At 44.6% G+C, this 26,175-nt stretch overlaps 1 protein-coding gene and 1 pseudogene across 3 annotated transcripts in view; both read left to right on the top strand.

Moving 5' to 3' along the window:
- Pcca (propionyl-CoA carboxylase subunit alpha) overlaps window positions 1–26,175 on the top strand; it is a 288,912-nt gene that overhangs the window by 163,023 nt on the left and 99,714 nt on the right. For all 3 annotated transcript variants that reach the window (XM_021644430.2, XM_060391661.1, XM_060391662.1), the window contains one exon: window positions 8,819–8,921. In XM_021644430.2, coding sequence (XP_021500105.1) covers window positions 8,819–8,921 — 103 coding nt within the window. The remainder of the gene's footprint in view (window positions 1–8,818; window positions 8,922–26,175) is intronic.
- Window positions 10,856–19,574, top strand: LOC132656541 (heat shock protein HSP 90-alpha-like; annotated as a pseudogene).

The raw sequence follows: 26,175 nt of genomic DNA on the forward strand, positions 1-26,175 counted from the left end.
AGAAGGAATCTAACTTCAACTTTGCAACATTCTGTCTAAAACATCCAGTTTTCAACCATGGGTAACAGGGCCTGCAAGGAAACGTGAAAGTGTGGTCCACTCCAGAGTGAGTAGAAACTGTCCAGCAGGAAGCAATTTTAATGTATTCAGGTGCCTGAAGAAAGGTCACAGTGGTTCAGAGAGCCTGCTGCAGCCAGGCGTGGTGGCACACCTGTAATTCCAGCACTTGGGGAGGCAGAGGCAAGGGGATCTCTGTGAGTTCAAGGCCAGCCTTGTCTAGAAAGTGAGTCCAGGACAACCAAGGCTACACAGAGAAACTCTGTGTCAAAGAAAGAAAGGAAGGAAGGAAGGAAGGAAGGAAGGAAGGAAGGAAGGAAGGAAGGAAGGAAGGAAGGAAGGAAGGAAGGAAGGAAGGAGAAGAAAAGAAAAGAAAAGAAAAGAAAGAAAGAGAGAACCTGCTGCTCTTGCCAAGGACCTGGGTTTAGTCCCCAATAACTCCAGTTTAGGGATCTAATACCCTATGGCATCCCTGGCACCTGGTATACGTGGTACAGGTAAACTAACACAGGCACATGTACATAGGTGTAAACTTAAAACATGTAAATGTATGCAAGGAATTAAAGGGCTCTATAGGGACCCTGACTGACAAGATGAAAAATATACATAAAATTGAAATAATAAAATGGCAAGTAACAATTTTAGAATAATAAATTATAGTGCTTAAAATGAAAGCCTACATTATCTGCACCCAAGAGCAGATCTGAGGTGTCAGAGGACTCTTCACACATTAAAACATGCCAGATAAGATTATGCTCGTTGTCAGACAGGAGGAGGAGTGGGGATCCGTCTACCACTGGGATCTCTCACAGTCCCAGAAGCGGGAAAGAAAGGAGACAAGGAATGTAAAGAAGTTATGGTTAAATTTACCCAACCTTGACAAACAGTGTTATTCTGCAGAATCAAGTGTTGATAAAGTCCAAGCATGAGGAGCCTAAGGACCACACAGACACAGCTCATACTCAGTTAGAAGACTGAATTTGACAGCAGTCAGAAAAAACGACTTATCACAGGAACTATATCCCCAATAACATGTTGAGTTCATTCCTCATCAGATACCAGAATGGATGGGGGAAAGATTGGAGGCAGGGGGTAGAGTGCAGGTTACCGTTAGAGTACTTATCTGACATGTACAGGCCATGGGTGTCATCTCCAGCACAGATGTACACACACACACCCTGCCTAGAATGCAGGAAAAGAACAATCTCCACAGCAGCCTGGCTCTTAAGACTAGCTGTATCAGATTTTGAGTAAGAGACCTGCCTCAGAGAATATGGTAGAAGCAGCTTGGAGACAGGTTCCTGACGTATGCTTCTGGTGTCCACAGCCATGCACACACGTGTGCCAGACACATGCAGACACACATACATGTACATGAAAATGAGAAAACTAATACATAACTTGTTTGGACTGATACCAACTGCCACAGTTATAGAAACCTGTTTTAGATTTCCACAAAGACCTTTCTGTTCTCCTTGTGTGTCTGAAATTCCATTTACTCTTTTTCAGACTGTACAGAATAGCATTCCTCTACGTTCTGATCTACCAATTCTTTTTTCTGTCACTACCAGCCTGTTGTGGTAGTCCCCAGCAAGTTGTCAGGAACCTGTCTCCACCCAAGGATTGCAGTGACCATCCATAGCCTGGCCCACGTCAGACCGACTGCAGTAAATGGTGGTCTACAGAAGGACCCTCTCCTCCGGCTTGCCCTGTCAGTGTCTCAGAGAGCACTGTGACAGCATACAAAAAAGTTAAATGCTTAGCCTTGAGTTTGTTCTCCTTGGTTTTTTGGTCCTAAGAGAAGAAAATATTGTCCTCAAAATATTCCTGTACAGAGCTAGGAATGTAGCATAGAGGTGCAGTGCTTGCTCAGCATGGGTGAGGCCCGGGCTGCACTACCTGAAGCCTTAAGGGAAAACTTATACAAAGAACACCCCTGAAAGGGAGACAGTTTGATGCCCATCAACAGGAGGAGCTAATTTTAGCAGGTGCTCAAGAGAATGCACTCATGTTAAAGACAGTATCCAATAAGCACAAGGGAAATGAAGAAGTGTATTGAGCAAACGTGCATCTATTACTGCATGCCTCCGGGATGCACTAAAGTGAAGCTTTGGGGCAGACAAGTACAACCTGACTAACTGTGGGAGGGTCAGGATGGAGTGACCAGAAGGCAAGCGGCGACCGAGGTCAGTGGAATTCTACTATGTAACCTGCATTCTTTTATCTGTGGGTGCCATGTGATGTGATACATATATGCCAGTATCATGGTCTAGCCAGGATAGCTAGCACTGACATCTTAAATATCTTGGTTTCCAGAAGGGTGGTGATGGTGCAAACCTTTAATTCTAGCACTTGGGAGGCAGAGGCAGAGGCAGAGGCAGAGGCAGATGGATCTCTGAGAGTTAGAGGCCAGCCTGGTCTACAGAGTGAGTGCCAGAACATCAGGCTCTTTTTGAGCACCACCCCCATCTATCATCTATCTATCTGTCTGTCTGTCTATCATCTAGCCATCTATCTGTCATCTATCATATATGTGTCTGTCTAGCATTTATCCTCTATCATCTATCTATCTGTCTATTTGTCTATCTTTATGTGTTGTGCTGGGAACCTTGGAGTCCTTGTCTTCCAGTTTTTAAAACTATACAATAAATTGTTATAAACTATTCATTACCCCGGGATATAAAATGCAGGAAGTGCTCCGCTTCTGTATTGGAACCTGTTATCCAGCCTCCCATGACTCTTCCTGTGTGACTGTATTTGATGCCTTGTTTTTTATTAATTATTATTTTTTACAATTCATTTTACATCCCAATTGTAGTCGCATCCCTCATCTCCTCTGAGTCCCACCCTCCCTCCCTTATTCCCTCTATCCCCTTCCCCTAGGCCACTGAAAGGGGAGTTCCCCCCTGACGCTAGCTTATCAAGACTCATCAGGACTGCTTGGATCCTCTTCCTCTGTGGCCTGGCAAGACCACATCACTAGGGGAAAGTGATTAAAGAGCAGGCAACCAAGTCCATGTTGGAGATTGTCCCTGCTCTCCTTACTAGGGAATCCAAATGGAGACTGAGTAACTCATGGGCTACACCTGAGGGGTGGGGTCTAGGTCCTCTCTATGCATGGTCCTTGGTTGGTGCCTCAGTCTCTGCAGAACCCCCTGGGCCCAGATTTTTTGGCTTTGTTCCTCTCCTTGTGTAGCTCTTGTCCTCTCCAGGTCTTTCTATCTCTCCCTTCTCCCAAAAGATTCTCTGTGCTCTGCCCAAAGTTTGGCTGTGAGACTCAGGATCTGCTTCAGTCCCCTGTTGGGTGGAGCCTTTCAGAGGACCATCTATAGTAGGCTGCCATCTTGTTTCCTGTTTTCCACTGCTTCTGGTGTCTATCCTGTTTGCCCTTCTGAATGAAATTTAAACATCTTCCCTAGGGTCTCCCCTGTTGTTTAGCTTCTTTGGACCTGTGGATTGTAGTATGGTTATCCTGCATTACATGGCTAATATCTGCTTATAGGTGAATATATACCATGTGTGTCTTTCTGCTTCTGGGATACCTCACTCAGGATGATCTCTTCTAGTTCCATCCATTTACCTGAAATTTCATGATTTCCTTGTTTTTAGTAGCTGATTAGTATTGTATTATGTAAATGTGCCACATTTTCTGTATCCATTTCTTGGTTGAGGGACATCTAGGTTGTTTCCAGATTCTGGCTATTATAAATAAAGCTGCTATGAACATAGTTGAGCAGATGTCCTTGTTGAATGGTGGGGCATCTTTTGGGTGTATGTTCAGGAATGGTATAGCTGGGTCTTGAGGTAGCACTATTCCCAATTTTCTGAGAAAGCACCAGATTGATTTCCAAAGTGGTTGTACAAGTTTACATTCTCACCAGCAATGGAGGAGGGTTCCCCTTTCTCCACATCTTCTCCAGCATGTGTTGTCACTTGAGTTCTTATCTGAGCCATTCTAACAGGTAAAAGATGGAATCTCAGGGTTGTTTTGATTTGTGTTTCCCTGATGAGTAAGGACATTGAACATTTATTTGTTTCTCCGCCATTCGAAATTTCTCTGTTGAGAATTTTCTGTCTAGCTCTGTACCCCATTTTTAAATTGGATTACTTCAACAAATGGTGCTGGTCTAATTGGATGTCCACATGTAGAAAAAAAATGCAAATAGATCCATATCTATCACCCTGAACAAAATTAAATTCCAAGTGGATCAAAGATCTCAACATAAAACCAGGCACACTAAATCTGTTACAAGAAAAGAAGTTTAGTACCTTGCTATCCACCTTCCTTTTCCTCCTGTCCTCCTAACCTTGGAGCCTCCAGGGACCCCTAGTCTATGTTCATTCATGAGTCAATTTATTTTGCTTCTGATGTATGAGCACATTTGGTATTTGTCTTTCAGTGACTCGCTTGTTTCACGTAGTGTCCTCTGTTCTATCCCCTTTGCTGCACATGATGGGATTCATGTATGTACCACATCTTTTCATATGTTGGCAGTAACTGGATTCTTACTGCTGTGACAGAGTAGCTCACCAGAGTTACCTGAAGAAAGAAGGAGTTGTTGACTCACAGGCTGAGCAAGGTGTGGCATTAGGGGTGAGAGGTCACAAGCATACCCTCAGGCAGGCAGCAGAGAAGGAAGCGCTCTTGCTGGGCTCACTCTCCCTCTTTGTTCAGTGTGGGGCTTCTGGCCATGGGGGCCACCTACATTTAGGATAGGGCTTCCCTCCTTAGCCGCAGCTCTCTGGCATACCCCTTAGACTCTTCCGGAGATGTGGTGCCATGGGATTCTGAGTCCCATCAAATTGAGAGATTAACATTACAGGTATCCGTGTTGTTGTCATAACTGGCCTTCGGTCACCTACCATCCTTCTGTTGCTGAGACAATGGCAGGTGTTCCGACCTCTGTGCAGACCACAGTGGTTGCTGGTGCATGCTGGAACCCCTACTGCATACCACCATGCCAAGCACCACGTGTCTTTTCCCCTCCCATCCACATACTTAGATGATCTTCCTGTTGAGAAAAAAGGCACCGTGGGCATCCACCCCTTGCGGAGGTCACAGAGTGGTCACAGGCTTGCACGTGATCACATGGGGAGGCCTGCGGTGGTGGCAGCTGGCCTGGGTTGCTTTCCTGACTCATGTGCTCCAAGCCTTCTAGGAGAACCACGCACGGCAAGAGGAGGGCGAAAGTGGGATTTACATCTATTAATAATGGTACGATTATAAGTGAGGGACATATTCAGCACTACATGCCAGTCCCTTGTTACAATGCTGCTGTTGAACTTAGTGGTGCCGTGATTGCTCAGGACAGTTTTGTGACGGGCTCTGGTACAGCATCATGAGCTGGGGTGCACACATTTTAAAGTGCATGTTGGGAGATCTTGGTCATTCTTCTTGTCTATTTCTGGCATTGAAGGGTTCTCTGAAAGCTACTTTTATCTGTCTTTGCAGTGATGAACTTTAATGCTACTCTGTTGTAAGTTCTCACATAATAAGGCATAGAATTTTGTTTGGTTTGGCAGTAGACTTCTGTTTAAAATTCCTTTAATCTGTCTCTTCATGCTTTTTTTCTATTCATTTTGATAGCTAATGGTTCTGTGAAGAATTTTACATGAATTTATTACACTACCAAAACTCATTCTTTTGACCCTTCCTCTGTCTGAAGTTGCTGAAAGTGGGGTTTTCAGCAAAAGGCAGATTTTTTTTTTTGTCTTCCTTAGAATTGTTTTCTTTTCTTCTTCAGTTGAGGAAAGTAAGAAAAAAAAAATCACGTGCTAGGTCTTAAGTTTCATTAAAATTGCTTATACCCTATCTCAGGCATTTTAAGTGGGCCATCTGTCTAAACATCTTTCTCTCTTTCCCCCATTTTTTTCCTGATCATTTCCGCGACTTATTCATGAGCCATGGGAGGGCTTCTTTGTAGTCGGCCTGTATCTATGTCTGTCTACCCCCACTGAATACATCCATGTGCTTGCATAACATAGCTTTTTGCCACTCTGGAAATTTTGTGAACCAGGTTCAGATGAATGGCCCACTTTTAGAGGCCCTTTTTCTTCCTGTGGAGATTTGCATGCAGGGACTGACCTCAGTGGCTGTGGGACTCAGCAGATCATCCTGACGGTGCAGGCCACCCTCTAGGGAAGCTATGACGAAGCAGTTCTTGAGGACCCTTTGAGTGTTGTCTGCTCTGATGGGCCAGTCTCAGAGAGCAGCTCCTCGGTGTCTGTGACAGGAAGCTTCCGAGATGGCCACTGTCTTATCGCGACGTCTGTGCGGTGCTGGGCGTTTCTGTTAGTAGTCGTGCATTTCTAGCTTCACTTGTGTATTTGGATCAGTTTGCTAAGTTTTTTGTATTAGTACTGACATTACTAAAGATCAGTGGTCAGCTTTTCTTTGTAAGACATGGAAAAGTTGGATTTTACTGAGCAGCTTGATTCTGGCTGTCCAGAGGTGCCGGAGGTAGGCAGACTTGGGGAGAACTGTGATCGGCTTTGAGTGGCTCTGACCCCTCACTGCTGGGTTTGGTGACTTGCTGTATGTAGAGTTTCAGGTCTGAATGTGCAGACCACACTGCACAAAGTGAGCCTTGGTCTGATGGCAGCTTTTCCACGGAGTGTGTTTCACTAGGGGAAGCTGAGCCCTGTGGAGTCTTGCTGGGGTGACTGTGAGTCAGCTCCTACCTTTGAGGAGGTTTGTGATTATTTTACCTACCCTTTTTCTCTCCTGGCTGAGTGACACCCAGGGCCTGAGGTCTGCTAGGCAAGTGAGTTGTATCAAAAGGTATAATTCTTTTTTTAAAATTTAAAATATAACTTTAGGTATTTGTTACTATCATGTTCATGCTTTTTGAATTGAAATTGGTATTTCAAAATAACTGCTAATATTCTCTTAGCAATTCTTCAGAACCAGGGCCCATAGCCCTCCAGGTCTGGTCTGTTTTGGTGCAATATTGTATATTTCAGTAACTAGCATCAATGCCTGAACCATCTATTTTAGTCACCAAACAAAATCAAACTATTTTTAAGCCCACGCAAAGCCAGACAAAACCCTAGTACTAACCCTGCTTGGGAACCATGGCTTGTCAGCTTGGCAGCTGGAGGTCTTGCTTCTCAGTGGAACTGCTGTCTTCCATTCTCCTAGCAAAGTACTTCAGGAGAGCTTGCTGGAAAAATGCTGCTCCAGGGGCTCAGCTCAGAGGATGCCTGCCTCCTGTCACCTGGTTGTTTCTGTGGAGCTGTCTTGCAGGCTCAGGGATGTGGGTCCTCAAGTGCATCGCTGAGGGGAGAGGCGGTGAGACAGGAGCCTGTGTGCTTCCAGAAGGTCCCTCCTGGGGCAAACTACAATGTATATGAACCAGATGTGGATCAAAATAAAGTGGTGGAAAAATAAATAGTGCTGGGGTCCTGAGGAGAGGCTGCTCTGCCTTGCCACCATCTGCAGGAGCATTTTCTGTGGGAAAAAGAGTCCTGGGCTAGAACAGGACGTTGGGATCAGTACTTCCCACCTCCTCTGCAGGCAAAGGATGGCTGCCTCACTGGAAACAGCCTTTGCTCTCCCTGGCTGTCCCTGAACTTTAGAAACTACTATGCATATAGTGCTGGTTAAGTGGAAGGAAGGCAGTGAAATTACACTATCATTGAGGCAGTTTAAAAGGCACAGGAGAGGGAGTCCAACGCTGCTGTAATGGAAGGATGTCAGTCAGGGCCAAAACAAGAGAAGAGGCCTGGACTATCATCATGTCCGCTGTGCACGCCTCACCCATTCTCGGTGTGTGCATCAGTGCAAACACCATCGTTACTTCCATGTTCCAGGAAAGGAAATTTATTCTGTGCATTTGCTCAAGGTCAGAAGTATAGGCAGAACTCATCTCACTTCTGTGGGTCAGCAGAGCTCAGCTCAGAGCTTGCTTGGTCCTCTGCCTCCTGCTTGTTTGGCTTAACTAAAGGGAGCTAGTCCAATCAATCACACAGGCCAATGTAATTAGAAAAAAAGTAAGGTACAAAGAATTGTGGCTTTCCTCTTAAGGACTCAAATGGCAAGCAGTTCAATTAGGAATTAACTTGGTGTGAGTAGAATACCATAAAAATGTCATGAGCAGGAAGGTTGTGGTTTTACTATCGAGGAAAACATGGGAAAGCCACGTTACACAGTGGCCCTGGGAGAATGGACGTTTCAGCGCTTGAGGTTGGGCAAGGAATTGGCCTAGTGAGGAGACAGCCCTAGCGAGGCCTCGGAGCCACCCTCTGCAGCTACTGCGCTTGTGTGGGAAGCACCTTTACTCACTGAGGCCTCACCCCTTTGTTCTTTACTACCGTTTAATCGTATCAACTATGAAGAGTAAATTAAATAAGCCCCAAATTATGTCAACTAATTCATTTTTAACCTCTTTGGACACTTAGCACATTTGTCACATTGTTTATTTTACTGTAATTAAAAATATCTTGAATAGTTAGCAGAAAATAATATTGCTTAAGAAAGATTAGTTTATGAAGGGCTGTCTCAGTTACACAACTCAAGTTAAAACGCAGAGCATGGTGACGGGTCTTATAGGAGGCGCTGCTAGCACAGTTACTGCAGGGACCGCTGTGTCTTCTGAGTGTCTGCCTTCTAAAAGTCTCCCCAGTGTATGTCTTGAGGGCTAGTAAAATGAAATGCAAAGTGTGGCTTTTAACTCTTTTACTGCACACACTAATGTGAAGGGAAATTATTTATTGATAGAGAATAAAATGTAATTCGCCCTTTGCTTCCTTTCTGCTCCAGAGTGCCGGTTGTTAGGCCGGAAGTGGCTGAGTGGGAGCTCTCCATAAAGCTACACGGGGAAGACCACACTGCGGTGGCGTCGAGCAGCGGGTCAACATTTGCTGTGAGTTTCGCTTGTCTGGGGCAGTCCTGCGTTACCTGGGCAGACTGTGAACGCCTTTAGCCTCGCCAGGGTCTCTTCCTAGCCTCCAGCAGGCTTTGTCTTTCTGAGCTGAATTTAAAGGAAACTTTTTTCCTTCTGTGGTAATTACAGGACACATTTCTCAACTTAGCTACGTTTTAAACTACCTGATTCATTTTTCTTCATATTCACTTGAAAGTCACAGTGACAGAGAAGCCTGTGATTGTCATTGCAGACTCTGACAGCTCTGCTAAGTAGCCAGAAGCCTTGGCTAGCAACACCTCGAGACTCCTGTGGGCTGTTCTTGAGGAAGTGCTCACCTCCGGGTGTCATTCTTTGTGTTATGAAGAATACAAACGCTTTGCGAAGCACCCAAGACAGACTGTGGTGGTTTAAGTTCTACTCTCTGGTGAGCACAGGTCCAGGTTTCAGTGTTAAGATGGCAGCGTGGATGATAGGCCTAAGATGGTTGACTGCAGTTCACCAGATAGACACTGAAGAGTTGCCGCGTATGGTGGGCTCCGTGCTTCCGGAATCAGTGCAGCTGCTGTGTAGTTAGCTTTACCCTTGTCTCTTCTGTAACTTAGTTGCTTTGAGAAACACAGTATTTATGGGAAACAGATGACTTTTGTCAGAAGACTAGAGCATAATGGAAACCAAAATAATGTAATTTCATTCAAAATATGACGGAGGGAGGGGCCTTGGAGTTTCTTGGACTCGCTGAGAAATGGACAAAAGTTGGGAATTTGTGAGAATCCATTTATTGAAGTATTTGCTGCATACCTACTGTGTGTCAAGTAAGTGATGGGCATTCTTATACGATAGACTCACAAATACTTGAGACATAAGGTAGCTTAGGTTTGTGTTTTGTGGTGAGATGCTAAAGCTTTGCTGACTGAAGGATTCTTGGTCTCACAAGTAAAAGTGCTGAGGAAGTGAAGCCGTGATTGCACTACCGTCTTTTAGGATGTGTTCGTGGCTCTGACGGTTCTCCCATCTCTAGGAGTCTATTCCCTAAACAGCTTTGTAAGAGATGCTGAATGGAGTGTCGACTTGGGGACCACTTCCTGGGGGAGGGGTGACGCCGCAGAGTGTGACCTGAGCATACCACTCAGTTCTGTGTCCAGGCCTCGGTGAAGCCTGCCTGTGCCCTGCGTTCTCATGATCCGACTGTTTAAGCCTCCCCTACCCCATAAAATTCTCTCCTGCTTTATATTATGGCCCAGGGAAACAGTTTGAAATAAGGGCATTAAAATCATCCTGGAAAGCATGTGATGTAAAAACCTGTCCCTTGCATCTCACTTGGCTGCTGTGGGATGTGTTATTTCCTGGAGCAGAGCTTGGGCCCATGTAGTACACCTTGCAGGGGTGAGGGGGGCCAGGCTGCTGCAGGCTGCCCCATGTGGGGTCAGTTAGACAGACTGGTATGAAGCTTGTGCAGTGTGGCACCTTTTGGTCACTAAGGGGAGAACTATGGTTGTTTCCTTGGGTTTTTTTGCCAAGAACAAAATTAACCTAAAAGTAACAGGACAGGTTTGGATTACTGACTTCAGAAAAAGTATAGACAAAGTCGTGTTTATTTAGTTCACAGTAAACCTCAGGGAATGCATAATTTTAAAGTTTACATTTGGGAGGCATTATATATATTATATATATATATATATATATATATAATTTTAAATAGTTAGCAATTTAGTTTTTGTTGCTAATAACAACTTCTTTTAAATTTTAATTTTTTTTACAATTTATTCATTTTATATCCTGATTTAGCCCCCTCCCTCATCTCCTCCCGGTCCCACCCTCCCTCCTTCTTCCCCTCTATCCCTTTCCCCTAGTCCACTGAAAGGAGTTCTCCTCCCTGCCATCTGACTCTAGCCTATCAAGTCTCATCAGGACTGCCTGCATCCCCTTCCTCTGTGGGCTGTCAGGGTCTTGTCACCAGGGGGAAGTGATCAAAGAGCAGGCAGCTGAGTTCATGACAGAGGTGGGCCCTGCTCTCCTTTCTCGGGACCCACAGGGAGACTGAACTGCCTATTGGCTACATCTGAACATGGGTCTAGGTCCTCTCCATGCATGGTCCTTGGTTGATTCTCTGCAGGACCCACTGGGCCCAGATATTTTGGTTTTGTTGGTTTTCTTGTGGAGCTCCTTCCCCTCCAGATCCTTCTATCTCCTACCCCTTCTTCCATAAGATTCCCCGCACTTTGCCCAAAGTTTGGCTGTGAGTCTCAGCATCTGCCTTGATCATGGGGGGAGGGGTGGCATTTTAAACTTTGAAGATTTCAAATGGAGAGAGTACAGTATGTATAGATTTCCTACTAAAAAGGAAAAAAGAAAGAAAGAAACAGTTGTAGGTGCAGTTGAATCCTCTTCTTCCACCTTCTGTTCTGCTCCTGCTCCCCAAGGGTTGGCAGCTGTCTGGAAGTGTCACATATCCTCGTATGTACTCAGTATGTGCCTGCACTACAACACTGAAAAGGAGGAACAGGAAAGTGCAAATACACACACACACACGCACACACCATATACACATACACATTGAAAAAATTGGCAGTTGCTCCAGTATCGTGGCACAGCTAGTCACGTTTCATGCATGGTCATTCAGCAAAGATGCTTGAGGAAACTCAGACCCAAGACCAACCAATGGAAGAGAAGGAAGTGGAAGAGGAGGAAAAGGAGGAAAAGGACAAGGAGGTCAAGACCTTTGCCTTTTAGGAAGAAATTGCCTTATAAATTGTCATTATCCTTGACCATCAATGGGCTGTGGAACAAAAGTTATCTTACATCTGATAGCAGTCCAAACTGAGTATTTGGAGGAAAGGAGAATAAAGGAGATTGTGAAGAAACACTCTTAGTTTATTGGCTACTTCATTACTCTCTTGTGGAGAAGGACTGTGATAAGGAAGTCATGATGAGGCTGAAGAAAAAGACAATAAAGAGGAACAGAAAAAAAAGAAGAAAAGGAGTCTGATGATAAGCCTGATGTTGGTTCTGATGAAGAAGAAGAAAAGGATGGTGACGAGAAAAAGAGGAAGATAAGGAAAAGTACATTGATCAAGAAGAACTCAACAACAACAACAACAACAAAAGCCTATTTGGACCAGAAATCATGCTGACATTACTAATGAAGAATATGGAAAGTTCTTCAAAGCTTAACCAATGACTGGGAAAAACATTTGGCAGTAAAGCGGATTTGGAATTCTGGGCCCTTCTTTTTGTCCCAAGACCTGCTCCTTTTGATCTGTTTGAAAACAGAAGGAAAAAGAACAGCATCAAGTTGTACATACACAGAGTTTTCATCCTGGATAACTGTGAGGAGTTAATCCCTAGTATCTGAAATTCATTACAGGAGTGGTAGATTCTGAGGATCTCCCTCTAAATATTTCCCATGAAATGTTGCAGCAAAGCAAAATTCTGAAAGTTATCAGAAAGAATTTGGTCAAGAAATGCTTAGAACTATTTATCGAACTGGCAGGAGATAAAGAAAACTAGAAAAAAGTTTTATGAGACGTTCTCAAAAATATGAAGCTTGGGATTCATGAAGACTCTCAAAATCAGAAGAAGCTTGCCAAGCTGTTGAGATACTGCCTGTCTGCTTTAGGTGATGAGGTGGTTTCTCTCAAGGACCGCTGCACCACCAGAACGAAGGAAAACCAGAAGCACAGCTATTTTATCACAGGTGAGACCGAGGAGCAGGTCGCTAACTTGGCATTGGTGGGGCATCTCCGCAAGCGTGGCTGACAAGTAGCCTGTCTGACTGACGCCACTGAGGGTAGGGTGTGCAGCAGTTGAGGGAGTGTGAGGGCAAGACCTCAGCGTCAGTTACCAAAGAAGGACTGCATCTTCCAGAAGATGGCGAGAAAAAGAAACAGGAAGAGAAAGACAAACTTTGAAAACCTCTGCAGAATTATGAAGCTGTTTTGGAGAAACAGGTTGAAAAGGCGGTTATGTCAGGCTGCTTGGTGATGCCCCCATGCTGTGTTGTCACAAGCACGTATGGGTGGGCAGCGGCCAGGGAGGGAATCATGAGAGCTCAGGCCTACGGACAACTGAACAGTGGGCTTCATGGCAGCAAAGAAACACATAGAGATGAACCCTCATCACTCCATGACTGAAACCTTAAGGCAGAGGGCAGAGGCTGACAAGATTGCCAAGTCTGTGAAGGACCAGGCCATCTTGCTCTATGAAACTGCACTCCTGTCTTCCGGCTTCAGCCTGGAAGATCCCCAGACACATGCTAATAGGATCTACAAGATGATCAGGCTGGGTCTAGGCATTGATGAGGGTGATCCTACTGTGGGTGATAGCAGTGCTGCTGTAACTGGAGGGAGCATGGAAGAAGTAGAGCAAGCGTCACCAGAAGAGCTGGGAGTTTTACACTTACCCTCCTTCCTTACTACAGAATATTTTTCAGGGCTTTTGTTTACTTTAGTTAACATTTAAAACATCTGTGCAGGACCTAAGGGAAGGTGAAAACTACGTTCTACTGTGGTACTGTGGTACTGTGGGTTTGATCCCACAGGTTGGTAGAGTGTTTAAGTCACAACGCAGCCTACTGTCAACCTTGTGGTCTGAAGTGTTTGGCTGTGAGCTGGTTCCTTAGTAGACCAAATATTTGTCACTTAAGTGTTCTGAGACACACATGTTTAGAAAGGACAAAAATTAAGATGGCTTAAGTTTTATACTTTTTTTCATGTCCTTTACTTTCAATTCTGTGTGTACTAGTCTTAGAAGTAAGAACACAAGTTTAAAAAAACCTGACAGAGGAACTCCCCTTGTGGCTTGTTTTCCGAAGTGCCAAGAGCAAACGCTAAGCTTCTTCCCTAGGTCTTATGACTCAGCAAGGCTTGTGAATGGAAGTAGTGCCCAACCACATTCTGCTTTAAAAGGCAAATACAGAGGAGATAAATAAAAGAAGAAGAAGAGAAGAAAAAGCAAAAAGTGGGGACGAGACATGAATAGATAACTTCTTAACTAAAACAAAAAAGTCAGGTGGCCAGGGCGCACTGGAAAACGCCCAGGGTCATACCACGAAAGACATGGCAAGTTGAATGAAGAGTCCAGTGAGGCCTATCCTCCCAGCCAAGGGAGGTGCTGGCAGGGAGACAGAAGAAAAGTGTCAGGCCTGGAGAGGAGCAGAGCCCGAGTGCGCCAGCCACTGAGGGAAAGAGTGTGGGGCCCTAAACACAGAAAAGCCACATCATCTGATCAACAGGGCAGTTGAAAGCAAACCCTGAACACGCATTTGCACATGCATATTCATAGCAGCGCTATTCACAGAGCAGAGAAGAAACTGTGGAAGAGTCCACTGATGGGTGAGTGGACAGAGAAAACATGGGACCTGTCCATGAGTGGGAGTTACCCAGTCCTGAAAAGAAAGGCTGTTCTGCTGCATGCCAGAAGGTGGAGAGACCTTAAGGACTCTGCCAAGTGAAGTGAGTCACCTGAAAGGACATGTTGGGGACCCACAACATGGCATCCCTACAGCAGTCAGATGTTCTAGAGACAAAGCTGAGTGGTGGGTCCCAGGCCCTGGAGAAAAGGAAATGTCCAGGCCTGTGGTTGTGGTGCCAGATCTTGGGAGCAGAGGAGGAAGGTTACAACTCCGAGGCCATCCTCAGCTACATGGGATCTTGTCTCAAAAAAAAAAGTTAAATTAACTAAATGAAGTAAAAAAGGGAGTGAGGTACAGTGAGGAGGGCAGGGTGAGCAGGCACTGTTGAAAGGACACAAATTTCAATTGTGTAGAACGAAAGTATTTTAGAGATAGGAAGCTTACATGTGTATGATACCCTGATCTGTACTCTAATTGTAGCACTGTGTGCTATGTGTGTTATAACACAACTAAAAACTATGCTCAGCAACCCACATCGGTGTGTGTAATCAAGAATGCTGGTTCTCAGGTAAAAGTCTGGGATAAGCGAAAGTCAGAATAAGCAAAAGAATTGACTAGGAGTGTGAACCCCATGAACACACATGGTGGGAACACTAGCCGGGCTTTATAACACTGAACTCCCAAGGGAGAAAAATCAGTTGAGTTTATTTATAAAAACTTTCTGGATTCCTGAGTTTCCCTCCACTTCTTTCCTGTGCAGTATAATATAAAACTGGGTAAAACAGTACAAGAAACACAAAGATTAGTGTGTTTTCATTGCTTTATTTTTTCTTTTTTTCTTTTTTATTTATTTATTACAATTTATTCACTTTTTATCCCAGCTGTAGCCCCTCCCTCAAGCCCTGCCCATCCCACCCTTCCTTCTTCTCCTCCAATTTGCCTCCCAAGTCCACTGATGTGTTTATTACTTTAAAGGTGAAGAACTAAATTTATGTTGATGACCATTCACTTCGAAGAAAAAGGTCTGAGTGGTCTTGATGTGTAAACTGGCTTTAGGCATGTGGCCTTCAGTGGCACATGAGCAGCACCCATGCACGTTAGGTGTTTGCCGGATACTAGCTGCTCAAAACTGAGACTTAGGGAGAGAAACTTTCCTTCCAGGGCCAGTGGCAGCCACCTTTGTAAAGACTCTTCATGCTACGGCATAAGAATATCCAGGGTTGGAGAGCTGCTTCAATGGGTTCTAGCCCCACTAGTCTGAGGACCTGAGTTTTATCCCCCGAACCGACATAAGAAGCCAGACACCAAGATGCAAACCCATTATCTCACCACTCCTGCAGCTAGAGAAGGGGCAGAGACAGGAGAATTGCCCAGAAGCCCAAGAGCCAGCAGAGTGGAGCACAGAAGTAAGAGAGACTGCCTGAGCAAGATGCAAAAGAGAACACTGCTTGCTCAGTGTTGCCCTCTGATCTCTGCAAGAAGCACCTTGCTACCCTCCCTCCATCCCCCAGCTGCTCCCTCCACCCCCTGCTATCAGTCTGCCAGCATTCCAAAGAATATTCAGAATCCCTGCTCCCCCATGGTATATATACTAATGTAATCTTTGGTCTAATGAATAAAAAATCTAAATTGTCAAAGCACTACTTCATTTTAATACTGTCATTCATACTTTGCTAAAATTTCTTTGCCTTTCCCATTGCCTTCCTCACTTTTCCTGGTTCTCTTCCACCCACAAAAGCCCTCTTGTGCTTTTAAATTCCGTATAGTTCACTTTCCTAAGTTAATCTCAGCTTTCTTTATTAGAAGGACAAAATATTTTCGATAAGCACAAAACTTTTATTTAAATTAAAATTGGAGTCCTTCCATTCTCCCAGTTTCACGTTTTGTATCTAACACAGTTCAATTTGTATTAGAGTTTAAAAGGCTGGGCTTGGCGGCAGCTCACTGGCAAAGCACTTCCTGGTGTGCCTGAGACCCTGAGTTTGTAAGCCATCAGCAAAGACCTGCTCTGGAGTGGCCGCGTGAGGCGCTCCCTGACCCTGTCTTCAGCAGAGCGGCCATCATTATGACAAGGATGACGATGTCTTTCTGTGGATGCTGTGTGGGTTCTGTGTAGAACCCTGTGAGGAACCAACTACAAAACTATCACGTAGAAGTAAGTTCCGCATGGGTGCAAAATCAAAGCTGTTAAAAATCTCTTCAGCTGCAGTGGCAGCCCCACAGTGAAAACAGTTCCATTAACAAGAATTAAAAAAAAAAAAAAGTGCTAGTGAGGAGAAAATACAGTGAAAGAAGTATGAAACATACATGATGAAATGTACAAGTCACTGAAAAAGGATGAAGAAAAAGCACAGCCTCCTGGTTTATGGCTGGTTAGAAAGGGCACGCATGGCTTCCTCATAGGCTAGACTTCCTGTAACTCCTGAATCAAGCTGTGTTTTAGTCAGACCCTAGAGTTCATATGAAAGCTTGAAGATATAGGATTCTCAAAACTATCTTGAAAACAAACGTGAGGATGGCTAAGTCACATTTTAACCTTTGCTTCACTGAACTGTAGCCCTCACAACAAGATAGCCGAGTTGATTACTGGGGTAGAAATGGTCCTCTAAACTCGTTAGTCCTGGGTGCCTAGCTTGGGCATGGTTCCTGAATGTGTGGTGGTTCTCTCTAGGAGGAGATGATGTGTGTTCTAGGTACGGGACTCAGGGCTCTGTACCTAATAAGCACATTTCTACCACTGAGCTGCATCCCTGCTCTAAAGTGATATCTTAAAGAAGTGCTAAAATAGTTCAGTGGAGAAACAGTAATTCTTTCAGCAAATGGTGGGGTATCCACATAAAATGAGTGACGTTGAACTCCTTCCTCACACTGAGATATGCAAAATTTAACCAAAATGAATTCACCCCTAAATGCAAAAGCTAACCCTTCTGACTTTATATGTTACTATATTTTCATAGCATAAGCAACACAAGAAAAATGAAAGAAATATTTATCAAAATTAAAATGTTCATGTTAAAAGACCCAACAAGAAAATGAAGACAAGCCCACAGAATGGTAAAAACCATTTACAAACTGAATAAAGAAAGTATGTTAAAAATGTATAAAGAAAGAAAACCAAAAACAAACAAACAAAACAAAATTAAAAAGAAATTATATAAGTGCTATACATCATAGGAAAAAGACAAGAAATTGAGGTGCTTCCAGGAAAAACACATCAAAACCGTGAACGCAGAAACTTGCTGCTGTGTAGGTGGCTGTCGGGAGCTCCAAGTGGAGAATCAGAGTCCTCGTGAACTGTTGGCGGGCCTGAGTCATGGGGCCTTGGAAGTCTGCAGAAGGTTAAACGTCTAGATTCTACAGAACAGTGGCTGGGTTCTGTCATGAGGAGTTAGGCTTTCTAGTCACTTAAATACTTGTGTCCTTATTATTATGCTGGACATATTTAAATTTGAAATCATACCAAAAATTTCAAAAAATAGTTATGGGACCAGATGCCAGCACCACAGCGGTAAAGGTGCATGCATTCATTTAGGCCTTCTGCAAAATAATTGGATGCCATTCATAAAAGACTCTTAAGAGATTCATACCCTTTGGAGTGCTAATTCTTGTGTTAAAACTGTATCCTAAGAAAGTGATGAGATAATGAATAAATTGTGAAAAAAATAAAAATTAAAAAAGTGATGAGAAATTACAAGTATCAGCTTAATATTTTACGTAATAAAAGATTGAATCAAGAGCGTTTGTCCTTAGACCCCTTGGAAAGAGTCTGCATTTACAAAGGTAAAGGGAAGGCAGACTTGGAAGCAACTAAAATACAGCAAAAACCGTCCTAGAGATAGTCACAGCCATTTAATGAGACCCGAACTGTCCTAGTTAGGGTCACTGTTGCTGCCGTGAAACACCGTGACCAAAGCAACTTGGGGGAGGATTTATTTTGGTCACACTCCCATGTTTGTACATCATCATTGAAAGAAGCCAAGACAGGTGCACAAACAGGGCAGGGACTCCACTGTGAGGGCGGATGCAGAGCCCATGCAGGGCGCTGCTTACTGGCTTGCCTCTCACGGCTTGTTCAGCCTGCTTTCTTACAGAAGCCAGGACACCAGCCCCGGGCTGGCACCACCCACAGCAGTCACAGTAGGAAATGCCCTCCAGGCTTGCCGGCAGCCTGATGTTCTGGAGGCATTTTCTCAGTTGAGGCTCCCTCCTCTCTGATGACTCTCCCTGTGGGCTGTCACTCACAGGGATTGTTGTTTTGAGGCAGTGTAGCCTACTATAGAATTGAACTCATAGCAATCCTCCTGCTTCAGCTTCTTATGTCTTGTAGTTACAGCTGTGCATCACCACATCCAGCATCAGTGGCCTCTCTGAACATTTTACTTTCAAACAGCTTTCTTGGGAAAATGAGCCCCATCTACTGTCCTGCTTTACTCTCAGGAGTTGTTAGGATAGGCTCTTCTCTGGGGCACGACGAAGACATTAGCCAGTAAGGCAGTTCACTGTTACATTTATGACAACGTTAGCCTTTTCATCTAAAAATTATCTGTGACTCAAATTCATATTTGCCAAATTGAAAACAACATTTTTTAGTAGCATTTGAAAATGAATGTTGTATGCTCCGGTAGAAGCTTGTAAAATGGTTTGATCAGGCCCAGGGATAGAAAATCAAGATCAGGTTTTTAAAATTAGCCAACACACTTAAACTTTTGTTTTTCTTTTATTGTGAATTAAATGTTACAACCATGTGAACTACTTACCAGGCTTTTTTTTTTCATGTAGCTATCCCCTTCCATGAGTTAAAAACAGATTCTAAACAGTTTATAATACTGTATTGAAGAAATCTTATTTTTTATAATTTATTTAATTTTATGTGCATTAGTGTGAAGGTGTCAGATCCTTTGGAATTGAGGTTATAGACATGGCAAGCTGCCATGTGGGTGCTGGGAATTGAACCCTGGTCCTTTGGAAGAGCAGACAATGCTCTTAACCACTGAGATATCTCTCCAGCCTCAAAATCTTAGTTTCTGACAATGAATTTTTACAAAGTGCATTATGTAACCTTGTATTTGTATTCATTCAACAAAGTTAATTTTTATGAAAAGTTATTTTACCAGTTGAAAAATATTAGTAGGAAAATAAATCAATTGTTTTGTTTTGTTTTTTTCTTTTTCAAGATGTTTATCAGGAGCCCCTGGCTGTGGCCTGTTTTTATTTTGTTCTTTTTTTCTAAATCGTTATTGAATTTGTTCTTGACTGGTCCATGCATACATATTATGCATTTCAATTACTCTTCACTCTGTCATGCGTTCCTCCTTTTCACCCCTATTGCCCATCCCTGCCTCCCAGTAAGGCGTTTTTCCATATTCATGTTTTATTAGCATATATGGTGTTAGCATATATTGTGATATCATTATGACATTTCAAACAAAATGAATGTCATACAAGTAACATCTGTTGGGCTGTCCTGTGTGAGGCTAGTCAGAGAGCCAGCACATAGGAAGGATCTATCGATCCTATGAAGATGTCCAGAGGTGATTCATAGTGGGGTGAGTGTGACTGGCTCCTGCACACCTGAAAACAAGCACCAGCCCTGTCAGGCAAGCTCGGGACGAGACGATGGACAGGAGTCATTTCCATATACATTTTTGGCAAAAGTAGAAATGTTCACAGCTCCCTGATTTCATATGGTTAAAGAAGAACAAGCGAGCTATAGGAGTGCTGATATAGACCCTCAGGAAACAGTTTGACAGGGAAACACGCTGATAATCCCAGCACTCAGGAGTCAGAGAAGCAACATTTGTTCAAGCTCAGGCTACACAGCAAGATTTTGTCTTAAAATCAACCAACCAACACACTTAAACCCAAACTGTCACCTGTGTCATGTCCAGTGTAGGAAGGATAAGAGAGCATCCACAGCAGTATTATTTGTGACTGCAGAGGACTCAAACAGCTCAAAAGGCAAGCATGTTGACAGATACCTGGCATTGGAACCCTGAAATCCTGTGCAGCTGTTAAAAATGAGTGTGAATCCATTCGGTGTGCTGCTTCTTCAAGTATAAAAGCAAAGTATATTCCTTGGTACAAAGAAAGAGTGTGTTAGCACAGGTGTGGTGGTGCCTGCCTTTCATTTCAGTAGTTGGAGAGTGGGGCAGGCACAAGTCTGTGAGTTCCAGGCCAGCCTGGGCTACACAGTGAGATTCTGTCCTGAGGGGGAAAGGTTGTGTCTGCTTATTATGTAGCTAGAATGTCTTTGGGAGGAGCCACAAGAAAGCGTAAGTGTAGGTTGTTGTGCTGCCGCAGCCAGCTGCCTGGCACAACTGATGCCTCAGCCATCCCTGGAAGCACTCAGAAAAGCCCCCCGGCTGTTTGGAGAGCAGCCGGGCATGGCCATAGGGCCACAAAGTGTCGTTTCTGAACTCTTCAGCTGGACCTCTGACCTTGAAAGTAGATTCTAGAGATCACAGAGTCGGTTGTTTTAAGGACTCATCTAAATCAGCCAGGGAAAGAGTGAAAACATGTTTGGATACTCACTGTGAGTCCTCCTTTTCCTTCTTAGCTGTAGAAACCATCTTAAGAGATGTTTGCTTTGCTGATAGCACTCTGAAGATTATACTGGGACTCCTAGAATTCATAGCTTCACCGACTCTGAAACACATCCACAGTATTTTAGGGAATGGGGTGGTTTAAGGAAGGAGGTCTCAAAGTCACTTTCTGCATTACTGTCACTTCCCTACCCCGAGAGCCAACAAGGTGACAAATACCCTTTCAAATCAGACACAGCCAAGTCAGCTTGAGGTCTGATGAAGAGGGTCAGATAAACAAGGCTGTGGAAAAATCAAGCCTGAAGAGTAACTGGCGCAGCTTGATCTGTTTGTTTTAAATGTAGCCTTTCTACTGGGTATCATAATCTACTTTTCAGCCAGAAGCCTGAATTTTCATAAAAATGTGAGGCTCCTGCCCATGTAATCTGGAAAATTGCCCATCTAATTGGGCGCAGGGCCGCACCTGCACCCTCTTAAATGGCTCAGGCATGTTGCGCTTGAGAGCCACGTTGCTTGTCACGGTGCTAAGTGAGGAACAGAAATAAGCAGCAGACCCGGTTCCCACTACTCTGCAGATGAAAAGCACCAAGTGGGGTCGGTGGTTACCGCATTAGACTTGGCAAATACGGTGATTAAGACTTCAGCTGGGCTTTAGGATTATGTTCAGGTTTCTGACGCTCTCTGAAGTATTTACTCTCAGGTAAAATGCATAATGTTGACACAGTTATTCAGCTTTAGTGCAGGTCATTTAACTTCATAATCTGTTATAAAATATTTGCAGTAATATGGTAGTATCTTTAGACACTAACCAAATTGTTACAACAAAGGCGTTAACAATTATTTTGTATTTTTGCTTATTGTGTATTTCCTGTTCCAGTTCTTTAATCCTGAGCTAGCCCATCAGCCTCCTTTGTGCTGAGATGACGGAGGACACCAGCAATCTTGGCTCAATTTTCATATTATGTTTCTGCATCTCAAACTTATTTACAAATTAAATGAATGCTGAAATGCTCTTCTGTGACTCAACCGCTAGATAAGATTTTATGGTCATTATTCTGTCATTTTTATGGTTGTGGTGGGTGTCCTCCTTGCTTTCAATGTCCTGTGACATGGGCACTAGAGGAACAGCGGTGCTCGAGAGGGAAGGTGTCTCTACGTCCTCTGGTCTGTCGAGGGTGACAAGCAAGTAGTAATGACAGGGAGATTAGGAACTGTGGACAATGGATAAGGGCTCACTAAAACTGGATATGAAGATGGATGGGGGCTTTCAGGGGGAACCTGCCAGTCTGCCAGTATACAGAAGCTTGTGTCGGGTGGCACGGGGCATAAGGTCACAATTGTGAAGCTTGTGCAAAATAAAGAGAATTAAAGTGAGAAAATGGAAGAAGCCACGCATGTGTTGTGGGAAGTTTGCCATGTGGGGCTGATGGCAGGCAGGGAGAGGTGGGAGAAGCAGCCTCACATCTGCAGGTGCCACTGAGCTTAAGGACCTTTGGGATCATTGTGAAAGGCAGTGGAGATCACAGAAGTCTTCTGCAGGACAGGCCAGTGATCAGTTAGAAAGACCACCGTTTCCCCACTAAATCGATTAGAAAGGCAAGGCTGGAGTGAGGGGGCAGGGAGGTGCTCAGGGAAACTGCACGGAGGAGAAGTGAGTCTTGACTGCGGTGAGGTTTTTGTTTTTAGAGAAAAATGGATCAGTATAAAGAGATATTTAAAATTGGAATAAGCTGAAGAGGAATATTGACAAAAGCAGCGTTTCTTGAGCAGTAGGATTAACTGCTAAGGTGTGGGTTGCTTGGTGAGTACAGAGATGTCTGTGATCTACTCTAATCTTGGCAGCACTCTAGAAAGAAGAAGGACCATTATCTCTGCTGCAAGTGGAAGGAAATTGAAGTGCAGAGAGACCAACAGCTTTTTCCAAGCAGAAGTTAGGGCAGGCATTGACAGAGCAAATGACCCAGGTTCCTGGGTTCACGCTGGCAGCCATTTCTCCATGGCCTGTGATGAAGACAAAGAGGAGCTAAAGGTGTCTGGGCAGCTGGGTGAACGGCCTCAGAACTGCAGAAGTGTGTGCAGATGGTCAGGGATGGTGAAGGCACCTGCAGACCTGTTGGAGGAGCCTGGCAGTGTTCACTGGGTTGTTGCAAATGACGTTCTATAGGTGAGAGAGAGACAGAGAAAGGGAGGGAGGGAGGGACGGAGGAGGGAGAGAAAGGAAGGTAGAGGGGAGGGAGAGAGAGGCAGAGAGAGGGAGTAGAGGGGAGGGAGATAGGGAGAGGGAAAGAGACACAGAGACAGAGAGGGAGAGAGTTCAGTAGAGAGAGAGGGAGAGAGAAATTAGTAGAGAGAGAGGGGGAGAAAGAGAGAGAGTGGGGGAGAAAGAGAGAGAGAGTTCAGTAGAAGTCTACCTTCAGTCACATAAAAGCAGTTGGAGGATGGGAAAGAGCAGAGGGAGAAGTGAAGAGAGCCAAGGAGTGTTAGACTTGGGGTCCACCGAAGATGTCAACAAGGGGCACAGAACACTGGGAAAAAGCAATTTAGGAACCAGGACACCCTGGTTCAAGAACACCAAAGCAGCAGCAGCAGCAGCGGCAGCAGCAACAGCGGTGCTCAGGTAGGACTAACTTTCTTAAAGTGAGTAGTTGGGCCTCAAGAGGAAGCGTTTGAAGACTGAGAGATGGGAGAGGCAGGAGGAGGTCGGGATAAGAAAACATGGCAATTTCTCCTCCTCTGGAGGCTGTGCACTGTGATGGGGAGGACGGTGGGGAGGAGTGTGAAATGGCCATGAAGTGGTGCTTGGCAGTGGGAGGACTGACTTCCACAGAAGAGACTGAGGGGAAACACCCTAAACATCTGCTTCAGGAGTGGGTGTGGTGTGAGCAGGAGGGCCACCCGTGTGCCAGAGGATAGGCAGGGGCTGCGGAGGGGGCCAGGCAGACGAGGGCTTGGCACAGCCGGGCAGCACTTTAAGCTATGGGTTTTGCTTTATTCTGAGGTTATTTATTATTTTGGTCATCTCTTATATGCAAAGTATATTCAGTATATGTTAACAAATAACTGTTGACCAAGAAAAAAATAGTGCTTAAACTAATATATTGTGTAAAGATGACATGTTTTGATCATTATGTCTCATTTGGTTGTTTTGAGGGTTGCTGAGGATAATTCAGCACCTTGAAAGTTCTGTAAAAATTGTGGGTCACTAAGCTATTGTAAGCTATTAGTAAAGTGTAGTTAAATTTAGTTGGTTAGCTTCTGATAGATAGTATATTTTACCGTATTATGGTCAAATGAGTTTAATTTTTTTCACACTTATTTTATGTGTGTATGTGTGCCCGTGGTGCCTGCCTGTCTGTCTGTCTCTCTATATATCAACAGTGCAGGTATGGAGGTCAGAAGACAATTTGTGGGGGTAAGTTTTCTCTTTCCATGTGGGCCCGGGGGAGGATAACTCTCGGCTGGCCATGCCTGGCCAGAGTAAGCACCTGGAGAGTTATCTTTCAGACCCTTGGAATGCATTTTTGTAGAATATCATGTTATCATTTCTAGAGACAAGATTTCTAAAGTAGCTCTAGGATACTGAAAGGGTCTAATGAGCATATCTTGCTGGGGCTGGAGAGATGCTTGGGAGTTAAAGCACGCACAGCTCTTGGAGAAGACGGGAGTCTGGGTGTCCAGCATCCACAGTAGGCCACTTGTAAGCACTCCAGCTGTAGGGGACCTGAGGGCCTCTTCTGACCTTGCAGGACAACTGCTCTCGTGTGTACACATCTCTGCACAGATATACACTCATACACATAATTAGAAAAAAACTACCTTCTTGAGTGTGCTACGTTTTACGTCAACTTGGCACAGGCTAAAGTCTGAGAAGTAGGAGACTCAATTACGAAAAAGCCTCCATAAGGTCCAGGCCTGGAGGTCATTTTCATAATTAGTGATTGATAGGGGAGGGCCCAGTCCATTGTGGGTGGAGCCATCCCTAGGCAGGAGGCCTGGGCTCTGTGAGGAAGTAAGTGAGCAGCAGTGAGCAGCGCCCTTGGTGGCCTCTGCATCAGCCCCTGCCTCCAGGGTCCTGCTCTGTAGAGTTCCTGGCTTGCTTCCTTCAGCGAAAAACTGGGACAGGGAAGCGCAAGTCAAACAAACCTTTCCTCCCAAGTTACTGTTGGCCACGGTGTCTCGTCACAGCAATAGTGACCCTAACCGAGACATTGTGGTATTTCAGATTTCTTCACGCTCTTAAAAAAACAAAGTGAAAGTTAATCAAGGGGTTTAAATTTTGACTTGTGTGTTTTGGGCACACTGGTGCCACGGGAGCATGTAGAGAAGTCAGAAGACTGCTTGAGGAGCTGTCCTCCAGCACAGTCTTGGGTCCCAGGGGCTGCGCCGGGCTTGGAGGCAGGTGCCCCCCAAGTGCCTCTGCGCCGTGCTGCAGCGACACTCTGGCCTCAGCGTTTACTGTTGGGGTTTGTTTTGTTTTTTAAGCAGAAAAGACGAAACTGAAAGGTTTCATCTTCTATACTGTGATTTGGGGTTGGTGAGATGGCCCCATGGTTAGAAGCACTTGCTGCGGAAGCCTGGGAAACCTGAGTGTGGCCCCTGAACTTCTGGGAAGAGGGACAAGTCCTGAAAGTTCCCGTGTGCATTCACACTCACGACAGCAGTAAACAACAATTTAAAAAAGAACAAGATTTCCACCGTTCACAAGTCGAATGTGGAGAACATTACATTCAAGCTGACTAGTTTTGGTTGTGCAATTGGAGAAATATAGCAAAGCAAATGCAAATACTGTATTTGGACATAGGAATACCTGGAAAGGTACCAGAAATTAATCGACAGAATTGGACCAGTGTGGGAAGACTTCGTGTGAGGAGGAGGAAACAGAGTCATGTGCTGGTTCAGCTGAGTATATCACCTGCTTATCTAGATTTTTTTCACCAGCCTATTGTAAGGGAGGAAATGTATCTTTTTTTCTCTTCTACCCTTCTAAGTTCTCAGCTGAGGTCCCAGCTGGCAAGTTAACAAGGGAAAAGTACACCCATCTTTTCAATAGCATTTGTACCTGCCCAGGAGCGTGTATAAAGACGTGAAGACAGAGGAAACGTTCTAGACTGTTCATGGAGAGGCATGGGCCATTCAGTAGGAGGGCCTGCTTAAACTAAGGGTGGTCACTTGGGGCAGGAAGCAGGCCTCCTGAGACTCCCCTTGTGCGCCTTTGGAGGCAAGGGTGCTCTTGCCCTTCTGCAGAGGGAAGGTCCGAGAGGATCTCCAGCACCTGCCATTTCTCCTAATTTCTAGATCTTAAACTATCCCGTATGCCACGGTGTGTATCTGAGGGAAGCTTGTGCCTGCCCGGCTGAGG

This window comes from Meriones unguiculatus, chromosome 9 (genome assembly GCF_030254825.1).
Source record: "Meriones unguiculatus strain TT.TT164.6M chromosome 9, Bangor_MerUng_6.1, whole genome shotgun sequence".
Lineage (NCBI taxonomy): Eukaryota > Metazoa > Chordata > Mammalia > Rodentia > Muridae > Meriones > Meriones unguiculatus.